The sequence below is a fragment of the Garra rufa genome, chromosome 4 (genome assembly GCF_049309525.1).
Source record: "Garra rufa chromosome 4, GarRuf1.0, whole genome shotgun sequence".
Classification (NCBI taxonomy): domain Eukaryota; kingdom Metazoa; phylum Chordata; class Actinopteri; order Cypriniformes; family Cyprinidae; genus Garra; species Garra rufa.
Genome location: NC_133364.1, coordinates 11,208,232 through 11,223,636, shown reverse-complemented (window position 1 = coordinate 11,223,636; position 15,405 = coordinate 11,208,232). Strand labels below are relative to the sequence as shown.

Genomic DNA, 15,405 nt, shown 5'->3' with positions numbered 1-15,405 from the left:
GACACTGAAACTGGACCAATGATGCTGAAAATTCAGCTTTGCATCACAGGAATAAATTGCATTTAAAGAATATTAAAATAGAAAAAACACTATTTTTAATTAATATAATTATTTCACAATATTATTGCTTATATATATTTTTCTTCTTTTTTTATTTTTATTAATTTAATTATTTGTTTATTGGTATTAACCCGCCTTTTCTGAGTGAACATTTTTCTTTAGGTACAAAAATTGTAAAATTTTTTAATTGTATCAAGGTTAACATACTTACACAATACCATGGTTTTACAGTACTTTTTTCAATAAAATGTGTACATTTTTTACAGTGTAGTAATCAAACCTGTGCAGGTTTTCTGAAATTGTTCAGTCAGTCTATAAACTCATCTGAAAGCTGAATAAATAAGCTTTCCATTGATGTATGGCACAAAAAAATCTAAATATTGAGAAAATCGCCTTTAAAGTTGTTCAAATGAAGTTCTTAGCAATGCATATTACTAATCAAAAATTAAGTTTTGATATATTTACAGTAGGGAATGTACAAAATATCTTCATGGAACATGATCTTTACTTAATATACTAATGATTTTTGACCTAAAAGAAAAATTGATAATTTTGACCCATACAATGTATTTTTGGCTATTGCAACAAATATACTAGTTTTGTTGTCCAGGGTCAAAAATATGCATTAATATGCGGTTTGCATGTAGTTTGTTACAAAGTGAACAACCTTTAGTGAGGTCTGAATGTTCAAAAAGCACTATGTAGAACTATTACATTTTATGCATGATGAGATTTCATTAATATGATTAATATGATTAATGATTGTATTAAAATCTTATTAGGTGTGTTCTACCTAAAGGCTATATATGTCATTATAATGCGTAATGTAGACCCGGGGCTAGTTTAGTATTTACACAATTTCTGACTCAAAACCTTTTGATACAGTGATATGGCCATATCATGTAAACAGTGATGTTATCATTTAACCCCCAAACTGCATGACCTCAGGTCACAGCCCTGTTAAATGTCACAACCTGGAAGCTTGTATCATTTGACATGTTACAAACTCTCTCTCTCTCTCTCTCTCTCTCTCAAAACATGGTTTAACTGAATTCATTACAATAACACACTGACTTTGTACTGAATTGTATATACAGTAAATGTGCAACAGTAAGACAGAATGAGTTATTGTAATTTGAGTGTTGGCTCCTGTGGTGAACTGTGACTCAACCATATACAGGCATACGGTTCATTATTACTGGAAAAGTAGGACCCCCGTGGACCCCCTGTTTCATGTGTCATACACAGAAAAAAAAAAGAAGATAAATTCAGAAATGCCCAAAGGAAACCTCTGACATGCAAAACCCAGAAATAGAAGAAGTTAATATACTTACAATGAAGTCACAGGCATGACTCAGAACCTCAGCATGCTTCAATGTGAACTGACAAATGAAACAAATGTTAACGTCAGAAGAAAGACCTGATAAATGAAGAGGGACATCTGTTCATCATTTAGCGAAAGCCATGGATATCAACTCACCTTATGATTCAAAGAGAAAAGCAGTTCGCTCATCTGACAGAAATAAACGAGCACATATATCAAATCACCATGCTCTGGATAAACTACTTTATTAGTTGCTGTTCATTTACAAAATATACATGGTTACCAAAATACTTCAGATTTCATTGTTTTTTTAAATAAATGCCTGTTAAGGCAAGACAACATGTAAACGGGTCAAAGACACTGTACAGAACAATTACAATTACACAAACACACACAGACACGCAGCAGCATCGCCACAACGCCACACATCTACCACCCTTCGACATCCAGTAAAGCGCCATTTACAAATGGATTTTGTTAGGCTGTACAATTTGCAATTCTCTCAAAAACCAAAAGACTTCAATTACAAGATAAACAGAACAGAAAAGAGAACTGAACTCGAGTGGAAACGCAGAAAATGGCCTTAAAGAAACAGTTTACCCAAAAACAAATCCTTTGCAGTGAATGGGTGCCGTCAGAATGAGAGTCCAAACACCTGATAAAAACATCACAGTAATGCACAAATAATCCAGTTACTCCAGTCAATCAAATAACATCTTGAGAAGCGAAAAGTTGGATGTTTGTATACAATAAGAAATAATCTATTATTAGAGCATTTTAACATCAAACCATACTACAATATGAGTCCTCTATTGCTTTCTCTCTAGAGAAAAAGCAGTCTTTGTCTGAATCAGGAGAGAAAGTGCAAAGATCAAGCACTGTTTGCAAGCAAATAACTGTCCGAAACTGTTCTAAACAAATGTGTTGTTGGATTTTGATGAACTTTTTATCACGTTATATTGAATTATGGACTATATTCTAGCCAGAAGTGATGAGTTAACGTTAAAATGCATTAATGGTGCATTTGTTTCCTACAAACACGCATCTTTTCACTTCAAAAGATCATAATTGATCGACTACAGGCGCACTTGTGGATTATTGTGATGTTTTTTTTTTCAGCCGCTTGGAATCTCATTCTGACGGCACCCATTCACTACAGAGTATCAACTGGTAAGCAAGTGATATAATGCTATATTTCTCCATCTTGGATGGCCTGAGCCCTGATGGTGAATACATTTTTTGATGAACTATTCCTTTTAAATTAAAGACAACATGACATTCAAAATTCATTGATAAAGTGAATCATTTATATAATGATTCATAATAAGGACCATTTGGAGAAAGCCTTGGCTTTCTAAAAGTTGCTATTTATTCTAAGTGCATATTTGGAAATATTCTAGACAGTTTCAAATCATAATGGTGTCATCCACAGCCAAAGTAACAGATAAAGCCAATTAAAAGAGAACTTGATTTTGTTAGTCTGTACAATTTGTGATTCTCTCAAAAACCAAACGACTTTAATTGCAAGATAAACAGAACAGAAAAAAGAACTGGACTGGAGTGGAAATGCAGAGAATGGCCTTAAAGGAAAAGTTTACCCAAAAACAGATCCTTTGCAGTGAATGGGTCCCATCAGAATGAGCTGATAAAAAAAAAAAACTCAATAATCCACAAGTAATCCACACATTCATCAAATAACATCTTGAAAAGCGAAAAGCAGCATGTTTGTAAGAAATTAATTTATTTATTAAGGCATTTTTAACATCAAACCACTGCTTAAGGCTGAAATATGAGTCCTCTATCCAGTGAAAAATCATCTTGTTTGAATCAGAAGAAAAACATGCACAGATCAAGGACTGTTTACAAGCAAAACAATGTTGAAAACAGTTGTAAACAAATATGTTGCTTCATTTTGATGTGAGAGGACAACAGGGAATGGACTTTTTCCTTTTTCCACGGGAGGAAGCGGTATAATGATTTATGGGCTCATATCTAAAACAGAACCAATGGTTTAAAAGTAAAAATGCCTTTGTTTTCTACAAACATGCTGCTTTTCACTTCAAGTCCATAATTTATCTACTACAATCGCACTTGTGGATTATTAAAATGCTATTATCAGCCATTTGGACTCTTATTCTGACGGCACCCATTCACTGCAGAGTGGTGAGCAAATAATGTAATCTGAGCCCTGATGGTAATTTTTTTTTTTTTTGGATGAACTTTTCCTTTAAAATTAAGACAACATGTTATTTAAAACTCATTGATAAAGTGAATCATTTATATAATAGTTCGTTTGGAGAAAGTTGCTATTTACTCTGATTGCATATTTAGAAATATTCTGGGCAATATCAGATCATAACGGCATCCTCCAAAATTAAAAGAGAACATAAACAACATTAGTATTCAATCTTCAACACAAAACAAATGCGAAAAGTTTAAAAACTTGTCAAATCATGCAAAGTCTACATACAAAATGGTCACAGGAGCTAAAATCTACCACTGGTTTCTATCACTCAGCATGCAGTATCTACTTCCACAGACATGCGAATACACAATCTGTACATATTACATCATTTACAAGTGCCGAGTGGAAGAGTAAAATAAATCCGCTCCTTCTGATGTGAAACAAACCTTCCAATGCAGTGCAGGACAAATAGCACGTTTTTATATTGACGAAATTACTGTGTAGCATGCACTGTCTTATAGAACGTCAGCTGATACATTGAACATTCATTTGTGCTACCACTGAGTTCTGCGTCTATCGACGGGAACGGCACTGGAATGACCTTGGGATACTGCGTTCATTCCCAAACACTGAGACTAAGGCCAGGTCTTAAAACCACACTACAAAGATCACTGCCACAACGCTAGTCAGCTGTCTACGAGCACATATCTCTACTTTGATTTAGTTACATTTATAAGAAGTCTACTTTGCGCTGTTTGTTGAAAATAACACCAAGGTAAAGACAACTGTATGTGTATACCAGAAGGATTATATAGCAATAGATACTGTAAGTATAAAGTAATGGATTCTGTTGATAATAATAGTACCTCAAGGCTTAATGCATTCATTTACCAGAATCATAAGTTAGTGACAGTATTATTCGTCTTCATACAGGAAGGTACGTCTGTAATAATCCCTATACACACAAACAAACACTTTAAAATTGTGACCTTTGATGTAAAAAGCTACATATTTCTCAGGTTTAAGGTGAAACATACATCATTATAACTTTTTTGGTGAAAGGCAGTATGGAAGTTTATGCTTCTAGCACTCTTATTAGCTAAATAATCAATTCATGCTGTTTATTTATGCTACAGATTTGAATTGCATTGTAAGAAACATCTTTGTTATGGTTTTCTGTATAGGGTTTGTGACAGTAGTTCTCAACAGGTTTTTATGGCAACCAAACAGTACTAAAAAAAATGATTATTATTTAAAAACTGCATAGGCCCAACGATATGATTTGGGAAACCATTACAGGCCCTGTTTTGCATTATTATAAGCTTTTTAATGCTGCTACAGTGAAAAAAATGACCTTATTTTTGGGTCCTGATACCAGTTAAGAACCACTGTTTTTGCACTTTCTGTAAAACCTTTCCAACTCTGTTTGTTTCCTTGCAGAAAAGAGATTGTATAGATATATACAGTTGAGGTCAAAAGTTTACATACACCTTGCAGAATCTGCAAAATGGTAATTATCTGACCAAAATGCATGTTATTTTTTAATTAGTACTGACCTGGATAAGATATTTCAAATAAAAGATGTTTACATATAGTCTTTAAGAAAAATGAATAGTTGAATTTATAAAAATGTCCCTGTTTAAAAGGTTACATACACTTGATACTGTGTTGTTACCTGGATGATCCACAGCTGTTTAGTTTTTTTGTTTGCTGTTAGTTGTCCATGAGTCCCTTGTTTGTTCTGAACAGTTAAACTGCCCGCTGTTCTTCAGAAAAAATCCTTAAGGTAACACAAATTATTTGGTTTTTCAGGATTTGAACCCTTTCCAACAATGACTGTTTGATTTTTTAAATCCATCTTTTCACACTGAGGAAAACTGAGGGACTCATATGCAACTATTACAGAAGGTTCAAATGCTCACTGATGCTCCAGAAGGAAATACAATGCATTAAGAGCTGGGGGTGAACACTTCTGAACAGAATGAAGATGTGTAAATTCTTCTTATTTTGCCTAAATACCTTTTTTTTTTTTCATTTAGTACTGCCCTTCAGAAGCTACGGAAGATACTTACATGTTTCCCAGAAGATAAAATAAGTTTAATTTACCCTGATCAGCAAATTTCAAAAGTTTTCACTCCCCGCTCTTAATGCAGCATGTTTCATTCTGGAGCATCAGTTGTCCTCAGTGTGAAAGATGGATCTTATAATCATACAGTCAATGTTGGAAGGGTTCAAATAAACAAAAATGCTAAAAACAAAAGAATTAGTGGGACCTGAAGGATTTTTCTGAAGAACAGCAGGCAGTTTAACTGTTCAGGGACTCATGAACAACTGTCACCAAACAAACAAACTAAAAAAACAGCTGTCGATCATTCAGGTAACAACACAGTATTAAGAATCAACTGTACAGTATGTAACCTTTTGAACAGGGACATTTTTATAAATTCAATTTTTGTTTTGTCTAGCGGACTATATGTAAACACTAAATAAAGTACTAAATAAAAAATAACATGCATTTTGTATGATCCCTCTTATTTGGTAGAATTATTAACATTTTGCAGATTCTACAAGGAGAATGCAAACTTTTGACTTCAAATATTTTGTCATTGCAAACATGCAAAAAAAAACAGCAGATAAACTCAGATGAAATCATCAATGCATTGTGGAATTACAGTAGATCTGTGCTTGTTCATTACACTCATTTCAGAGTTCTTTTAGTGTTCTTTTAGTTTATGCATTAGTCACCCCTTGTATAAAAATATCTATCACTCTTTAGCATCATTTATCAATCTACACGCACAAAATCAATCTTGGAATAAACAATTCAGATACAAAAATATCTGTTTAAAGTTTAAAATAAGCACATTTAACCTGCTGGAATAATCTTTACCAACCTGGGATCTTCATCTTTTTTTACCAAAATGATCAAATGTATGCATCACGGGAATATTCTCCTTTGCTAGCATATAAAGGAGTACAGTACTGTACAGTTACATATAGAGTTTTGGACATGCCATGGTCGAAAGTGAAACCTAAACACAAACAATTCTGATTCTGTACTGAGACTTTGATACGTGATTATTCAAAATGGGAAGATCCAGGAAGATTAAATAAGTACTGCATGCTCCTACCTAATCGAAAAGCAATGAAGCACAAAGCAATATGCTGCATCCAAAGCGTTGTTGATGAAGTACAGCGTCCTCTTCGGTCCCAAGGAGATCAGGAATCTGTTCATAGAGGTAAAATGTGCAAATGTGTCTATCGAAAAATGATAAGGCAAATAGATTCAGGAAAGAAAACACAACTGATGAAATGGAAAGCGGGGAGCCAGACCAATCAGAAGCTCTCAGGAGTCGTCCCAAATATCCACAGCATGGCGTCAGTGTCTGTAGCACTGCTGGTCGAGACGGATATGATTGTCTACAAAAGCAGAGCAAAGCAGTTGAGACGGCAAACAACCAGCATCACAATGCACACCGAAAAGCGTCACGTTTGGAAGCCATGTGTTATTGTGTTCCCATATGTCCCAGACGAGAAGTGGTTTCCGTTCCCATCGGTGGTTAAGTGTGGTCGGGGTGGTGAAACTGTGTACCGTGGACAGAGTGGGATGATGAGGTCACTTCCTGTCCAGCGCTCAGGCCAGAGCTCTGGCGAAACTGGGAATGAGTAGAACTGCTGCTGCCGCCACCGCAACAACCATCACCAGGTTCCAGTCTCCCTCACTCTCCTGAGGTCAACGAGAGGAAGGAAATAAAAATCAGAGGGAAAAGGTCAAGATAAGTCATGTTTGATATTTGTATTCTTAATTATTCTCTGTTAATTTTATTACAATTATAGAACATAGAATTAGAGAATTTTGAAACTGGCTGTTTTTCTGCCACACACACTTAAATTTTGATATTGTAATGATATTGATAATGATTATACACACACACATACATACACATATACATACATACATCTTATGAAGCACTAAACAGAAATATTTCTATAACATAAAATTTGAATGTATAAATATCAATTGTGAATATATAGAAGTAAATCAGAATATATGCATGTAAATCAGAATATATAGTAATAATTCTTAATATACTGTTTAAATATAAACTGTGAATATATAGAAGTAAATATATTTATAAATCATAATATATAAATGTAAGTCAGACTATATGATTCTGAATATATAGTTATAAATCAGAATATATAAAAGTAAATCTGAATAAACTTATAATTCTGTATATATAGTTACAAATCAAAATATATAAATATAAATCAGAATATATATATATATAGTTATATTTCTGAATTTATAGAAGTAAATCAGAATATATCTTTAGAAATCTGAATATATAAATGTAAATCTGAATATATAAACCACAATATATAAATGAAAATCAGAATATTTAGTTATAATTCTGAATTTAGTTATAAATCATAATATATAAATGTGAATCAGAATATATAGTTATAATTCTTAATATATAGAAGTAAATCAGAATATATATTTAGAAATCTGAATATACAAATGTTAATCCGAATATATAGTTATACATCTGATTATATAAATGTAAATCCAAATATATAGTTTAAGTCTGAATATATAGATACAAATTGTAATATAAAAATGTAAATCCTGAATATATAGAAGTAAATAAGAATATATATTCAGAAATCTGAATATACACATGGAAATCCGAATATATAGTTATAAAGCTGACTATATAGATACAAATTGTAATATAAAAATGTAAATCCAGAACTGTGACATATTTTAATTTATAACACAATTAAAAATGTTGTCTTCCAACTTTAACAGCCATGTACTTTTTCTAACAAGGAGGTTTTTATGTTTTTGACATTTTTCATCTAACATTAAGGAAACCAAAACAGGCACACACTCACAAAGGTCAATGAAAACTGAAACACAAACATATTGGATCACACTTTTTCTCTGGCTAGAGGACAGTGAATGAGCCTACAGAACTGATGTGGTTTTAATGAACCTTCTGAGGACTCGTTGTTTATTTTCAGTCATCTTCTGTTATAGCACTGGACTTGAGATCTAAATATACCCATCCAGAAATGTGGAGAGATACAAAGCCAAGAGCAACGACCCAGTAAATACTCCAATCACTGTCACACACGTTCTCTTTTACATACTCTATTACTCTCTCTCCATCTGGCGTTGTGAGATTGGCAGCGGAAACCGCATGACAGTCCAGCAAAATCAAAGAAGTGTGTAAGTGCAATGCGTGTGGCTACACTCGGCCCCGGTGGGCAGCAGAACTGGTGAAATCAGAGCTGTGTCATGCATTTGGCTGGGATAATAACATTCGGAAATCTCAGATGATGCCTGAATATGACTTGTTTTTTGATGGTGCATAACATCCTGAATGAGGAACATGGGAAATGTGTTTATGATGCAAAATTTCTGCTGTCCAAACTACAAAAGCACAATCTAATTTGGCAATGTATTAAAACAAGTCAACTTCCTTTGGGAACAGGATGTTTTTATGCTTTTTCTGTATACAAAATGCTCAAAGAATTGACCCATTTTTAATGTACTCCATCCTGAATGAGAGTTCTTAATCATGAAAATGTAAAAAAGGACAACAAAGTAACTTTGTTTTGGTAAGCCTTTTTATGAAAGCAAACCGAAAGTGTCAGAATGCACTCCCCCCTTGACGTATTATAATATTACCGCCCCTAAATCAGCACGTTTCCACCCACAGCGATGCCATTTAGTTTTCGCAAGCAGCAATGGTGTATCAGTTTTAAGGCAAAGCATGTTAACTGTTCTGTCATTGTTCAAGCAGAACATTATTTAGAGTCCCAGCCTCAGAGGAGACTGTATATTACTGTATATTATGCTGCTGCCACACAGATCTGATAAAAACATGCTATTTCTTTCCTAGATGTTTACCTTCACAGACATAATCGGCTGTTTTTGTAACTCCTGCGTGTTTTTAACATAAACTTGTGTGTATTTGACAGTTTAAGCGCAATAAGACATGAAAAAGAACTTAGTTTAGTACTCACATGCCTTGTAACAGCCGCTTTCTGTGCGTTTGCTTCACATGTGTGCGCTCAGAAAACACTATATTGGAAGTTTAAACTAATTTGGTTTAAAACTTATGATTTCAGCACGATAGACATGATAATCAAAACCACTGATGTTTTTTAGCAGAGTCTCGATGTGCGAGAGACATACACGGAAACTGCATGTTTCTGCTTTCACTCAAAATAGGCATTTCAAAATAATATAATAAATGATCTGTGGGGTATTTTCAGCTGAAACTTCACAGACTCATTCTGGAGACACGTGAGACTTATATTACATCTTGTAAAAAGTGGCATAATAGGTCCCCTTTAATGTTTCTGTTTTGTTAAGGGAAGTTTTAAACCTCTGAAAGGACAGGAATAAATGCAAATGCTATACATTCTAATGAATACATATGTTAGCTTAGCATTAGCAGTCCTTAATTATTGTTTAGGCTTGTAGTTTCTCGTTCAGAAATTAAGTTTGCCCTGTAAATTCAGACTTTTATGTCTATTTAAAGGGACAGTTCAGCAAAAAACAACCATTTTTTTTTATCATTTACTCAAGTTGTTTTAAACCTGTTGAACACAAAAAATATATTTTGAAGAGTGAACAGTTACCAGTTGACATTGACTTTCATAGTATTTCTTTTAATACTATGGAAGTGAATGGCTATTGGCGACTGTTTGGTTATCATCATTCATCGAAATATCTCATACAGGTTTAAAACAACTTGTAAATGATGACAGAATTATAAACAATTAGTTCATTTCCAGAACAAAAATTTACAACTGATTAACTCATCCCCTTCTCATCCTAGATGTTCATGTCTTTCTTTCTTCAGTCGTAAAGAAATTATGTTTTTTGAGGAAAACGTTTCAGGAATTTTCTCCATATAGTGGACTTCTATGGTGCCCCTGAGTTTGAACTTCCAAAATGCAGTTTAAATGCAGTTGTAAAGGGCTTTAAACGATCCCAGCCGTGGAAGAAGAGTCTGATCTAGCGAAACGATTGTTGTCTAAAAAAATTACAATTTATATACTTTTAATTTCAAAATCGTCCTACATTGCGGCAGAAGTACTGACCCAGTGTTTACAAAGTAAACATGCAAAGAAGGTCAAACTCCCTTTACAAAAAAGGAGTTTTTCGACATACCGTAACTTCTTGAACTGGAATACACAGAGTATGTATGTGCATCGCAGAGCTAGACAAGACAAGCATTTGTGGTTTAAAAGTGTATAAATTGTAACTTTTTTTTATTTTTTAGAAAATAACTGATTAATTTTGCTAGATAGCTAAGACTCTTCCTCCTTGGTTGGGATCGTTTAGAGCCCTTTGAAACTGCATTTAAACTGCATTTTGGAAGTTCAAACTTGGGGGCACCATAGAAGTCCACTATATTTCGTGCAAGTCGTCTTTTTAGAATAGTTTACTGGAAAACTATGTTTGTGAAACAATGTGCACATCCATAAAAGGCCCTTGTAAAGAGAATCAAGCACTGTGTCCAATGGGCAAACAGGTTTGTTTAGCATGACAGTCGTGACTATTCATTATGGCTTATAAAAAATGAGTTTCACAACACAGGAGGGACAAAAAAAGGCTTGTCTTTGGACTCTTAGAGAAAGAAAAGGCAAAGCCATACCTTTCCCCCTTTAGGACAAGAGCTCCTTCCAGCAGCACCATATCAGGCCCATTATTACAACCATTCCTATGAAGGGTATGGAGAGAATAGGGCACTCAGACGAAGGAGTGGAGCTCTGAGGAAAAACACAGGGGCGCAGGGATGGAGAGAGGAAGAGGAGGAAGAGGTGGTGAGAGAAACAAAAGAAAAAAATGACAGACACTCAAAATAAGGTCATGATTACACATGGGAGGTTTGTGCACATGTGGAATAACAAGTAAATAAAACATGGAAAATAATAAAAAGTAATAGAGAGAAAGAATGAAGAGTGTGAGGATGAAAGGGAGAGAACACAACCAGATAGATAGATAGATAGATAGATAGATAGATAGATAGATAGATAGATAGATAGATAGATAGATAGATAGATAGATAGATAGATAGATAGATAGATAGATAGATAGATAGATAGATAGATAGATATGCCAGCAGTTTATCAGGAATCATCAAATTTGTTTGGAATTTGATATAGTTCAGTGTGTTTATGGTATGTTTATGTAGGTGTTTGGTGGTTTGAAAGCAACAGAACGAAGCGATGAAGGACCACGGGGGAGCAGGGAGACAGGAAAATACACTGAGATTAGATACACAGCAAAGATGGTTAAACACAAAATGGAAACCTTGTGCTCACTTTGACCCTCGGGCTGATAAACGCAGAGCCAAGGTTGCCATCTTGGCATTTAAAGATCCTTGCCCACACTGCACAGCCAGCCTGCTGTATTAAACCAATGCGCCGGGTTAAATCTGTCGACAGGATCTGGGACATGTTGTTGAAAACCACAGAGAATCATTTGGAATCATCCTTCAGTTTGTATAAACAAACAAACCAAACATGTTGAGGGAACGTGTTGTATCTTTTCCCCATATGCTTACATTGTATGCACGTCTATCAACTATCTATGTGTTTTTACAACGCGAAGGACAAGGCGAGAAAAGAGTCATGGAATATGAAAAACAGGGAAAAAAGAAAAATTATGTTTATGTTTTTTAATATATATATATATATATATATATATATATATATATATATATATATATATATATATATATATATTCTACAATTTTATAAACCTTTTATTTAGGTTATTAAAAAAAACCCAATTACTTATTTATTATAAATAATTTTTTTATTATAAATTTATTTTACTTTATTTTTTGATTTTATATTTACTAAATATATAATATATATTATTTTTTCTTTTTATTTAGCCATACCCTGAAAACTGAAAATATAGTTTCAGTAATTGGGTGACAGTATTCAAGTATTTAGAATAGAATTAAAAATAATAAAAAAACGGGGAAAAATACTATTTTTGTTTTTAAATTTCATTTTATTTATTTTTTATGTATTTATTTTATTTTATTTTATCAAATTTGATCAACTTTTATTACATTTTATCAAAACTGAAATTGAACTTTTCACTTTTGGGTTTGAACTGTTGAAGTTTCAAAGTGTAAAGTGTCAAAAAAAAAAGTGTGCAACCATGGAATATAAAAACCGTGAAAAAAAGACATTCATTTTAATATTTAATTTAATTTAATATTTTTTTTTATTTTATATTTACTTTATTTTTTATATGTTTTTTATTAAAAAAAATTATTATATTTTCGAATTATTATCAAAATTTACCAAAACTGAATTTTGGGGGGAAAGACACATTTTTTATTATTTATATTATTTTTAGTGGTGGGCATAGATTAATTTTTTTAATCTAGATTAATCTAGATTAAATCTTGAAATTAATCTAGATTAATCTAGATTAAAATGGCTAATTTGAATTCTTCTGAAGGCATTCAGAATATGTGTGCTACCCAAATAATGACTAAAAGTAAGTCTTTGAGAACGGGTTTCTCAAGCCAGGTGGCGCATTAGACCTGTTTCCAAAATGCATTACAAACTGCTTGACAATTGCATTTAAAACACAATTAAGTATACAAACTTGTGTAACCAAGTACTTCTGCGCAAAAGGCTGTACGACGTGCGCGTTCCAGTAAAATATACAGGCGCGCGGGTATGGATATCCTATCTGCGTGCATCTTCCAATAAACTGCGTTGCTTTTAGAAGCGTCAATTCAGTTGTTGCATATAGTATAATGTCTTTATTTCGGGATTATCAAAGTAAATTATAACTCAAACTTGAGATTTTACTGGGGCACAGCAGATTTTCACTGGGGCACGTGCCCCAGTAAAAAGGGTCTAGCAACGCACGCACCTGCCCTGAAGCGGCTTCATAACTGCATCCATGTCTGCGCGTCTCATTTGATGTGGTAATTTCACAGAAGTTGAAGACTCGTTCTCGCCTCCTACAGTGCAATTCAACTAGATATACGTCATCCGCGCTAAAATATCAAGGTGAAAGTCATCATATCTTGCGTAGTTTAGACCCAGCTCCCAACCCAACTTTGAGAATAGATTAACGGCGATATTTTTTTTATCGCGCGATATGAGTCTCACGTTAACGCAGCACGTTAACGCCGATAACGGCCCACCACTAATATATATATATATATATATATATATTAGGGGTGGGCATAGATTAATTTTTTTAATCTAGATTAAATTTTGAAATCTAGATTAATCTAGATTAAAATGGCTAATTTGAATTCTGCTGAAGGCATTCAGAATATGTGTGCTACCCCAAATAATGACTAAAAGTAAGTCTTTGAGAATGGATCATAAAGCTCATAAAGCTGTTCTATGATAATTTGTTGATGAAAATAAATTGTTCAATTAGATGTACTTGTGTTTACTAACTAACTAACAATGAAATTATTTTTTCTACCTATAGATTGTGTTTTTTTAACGTCAACACCTACCCAACCCATTACATGTTACACCGTACTATTATTTTGACAGGTTGCCGTGAAGTTTCTGTGTATACAGTATGATATGATGCTAGTTTTCTCAAATGAAACGGTAAAAGTGACACTCACAGCAGTTTGGGCGATTGAGTTTATCTGTTCATGTGAGATGAAAATGCCAAAAATTACCGGGAGCGTCACGTGTGTTTCAGTATGCGTGTAGTAAAAGCTCGTCTCCGCCATGCATACATACAGCTAGGCAAACGGAACATATCGGATTCATATTAAAACGGTCTTTTTGCATTTCAGTTTTCACATACACTATAGTCCATATCGCGATTTGAATTAAGTGACAGACCAACATTTGATTTATGAATCCAAAAAACGACGAATTTACGTGGCATTTCGCTATAGTAGATTCGGTTTTTATGAATGGAGGACGACGCGATCCCGTCTGTGTTTTGGCGGAGGAGACTTAAACGCACGACCATATTCTATAGTCTTCGGTTTACATCCGCGTTAAACTATCAAGGTGAAAGTCATCATATCTTGCGTAGTTTAGACCCAGCTCCCAACCCAAATTTGAGAATAGATTAACGGCGATATTTTTTTTATCGCACGATAAGAGTCTCACGTTAACGCAGCACGTTAACGCCGATAACGGCCCACCACTAATTATTTTATTGTATTTTAATTTATTTGAATAAAATTTATCTCATTTTACCAAAACTGAAACTGAAATTTTTATTTAGCTAAAACTGAAAATAAAGTTTCAGTTATTGGGTAAGAGTTTTTACAATTTAAAGAATAAGTCAAAAAATTAAAAATGCAACCATTGAATATGAAAATCTATAAATCTTTTGGCTCAATGAAAACTTTAATCTTAAAGTTCAGGGTTTGTTTGTTTTTTTGTTTTTTTTACCAAAACTGGAATTAAAGTTTTCATTTAGCCAAAACCCAAAACTGAAAATAAAGTTTTAGTAATTGGGTGTTTGAACTTAAATTTATTTTTATTATATTTTTTATTTATTTTTATTTTACATATTATATATATAGTAAAATAAAATAAAATAAAATAAGAAATACAATTTTATAATTTAATAATTTTTTAAAAATAAAATTTACATTTTTGGTTGCTGAAAATTCAGTACATATCTATACATAACTTCATATTCAAGGTGACTAACAGTATTAAAAAACACATATTTTACTGCAAAATAGACAATAAAAATTATTTATTGCAAAACCAAAATGCTAAATATTTAAATATTTATAATATATGCAAATATTTAAGTAGAGTGTAGGGAGAACGA

The 15,405-nt window shown here is 33.2% G+C and overlaps 1 protein-coding gene across 2 annotated transcripts in view; it reads right to left on the bottom strand.

The window, feature by feature from the left end:
• Window positions 1-1,599: 1,599 nt before the first annotated feature.
• ccdc136b (coiled-coil domain containing 136b) overlaps window positions 1,600-15,405 on the bottom strand; it is a 51,086-nt gene continuing 37,280 nt past the window's right edge. The window contains exons 9-10 of one of the 2 annotated variants that reach the window (XR_012355397.1): window positions 11,252-11,317; window positions 1,600-7,296 (exon numbers count right to left, since the gene is read on the bottom strand). Coding sequence is in view for 1 of the 2 variants with exons in the window: in XM_073838645.1 (XP_073694746.1) it covers window positions 11,262-11,366 (105 nt within the window). In the remaining variant the exon portion in view is untranslated. Of the gene's footprint in view, window positions 7,297-11,251; window positions 11,367-15,405 lie in introns of both variants that reach the window. The other variant, XM_073838645.1, reaches the window with a different exon arrangement.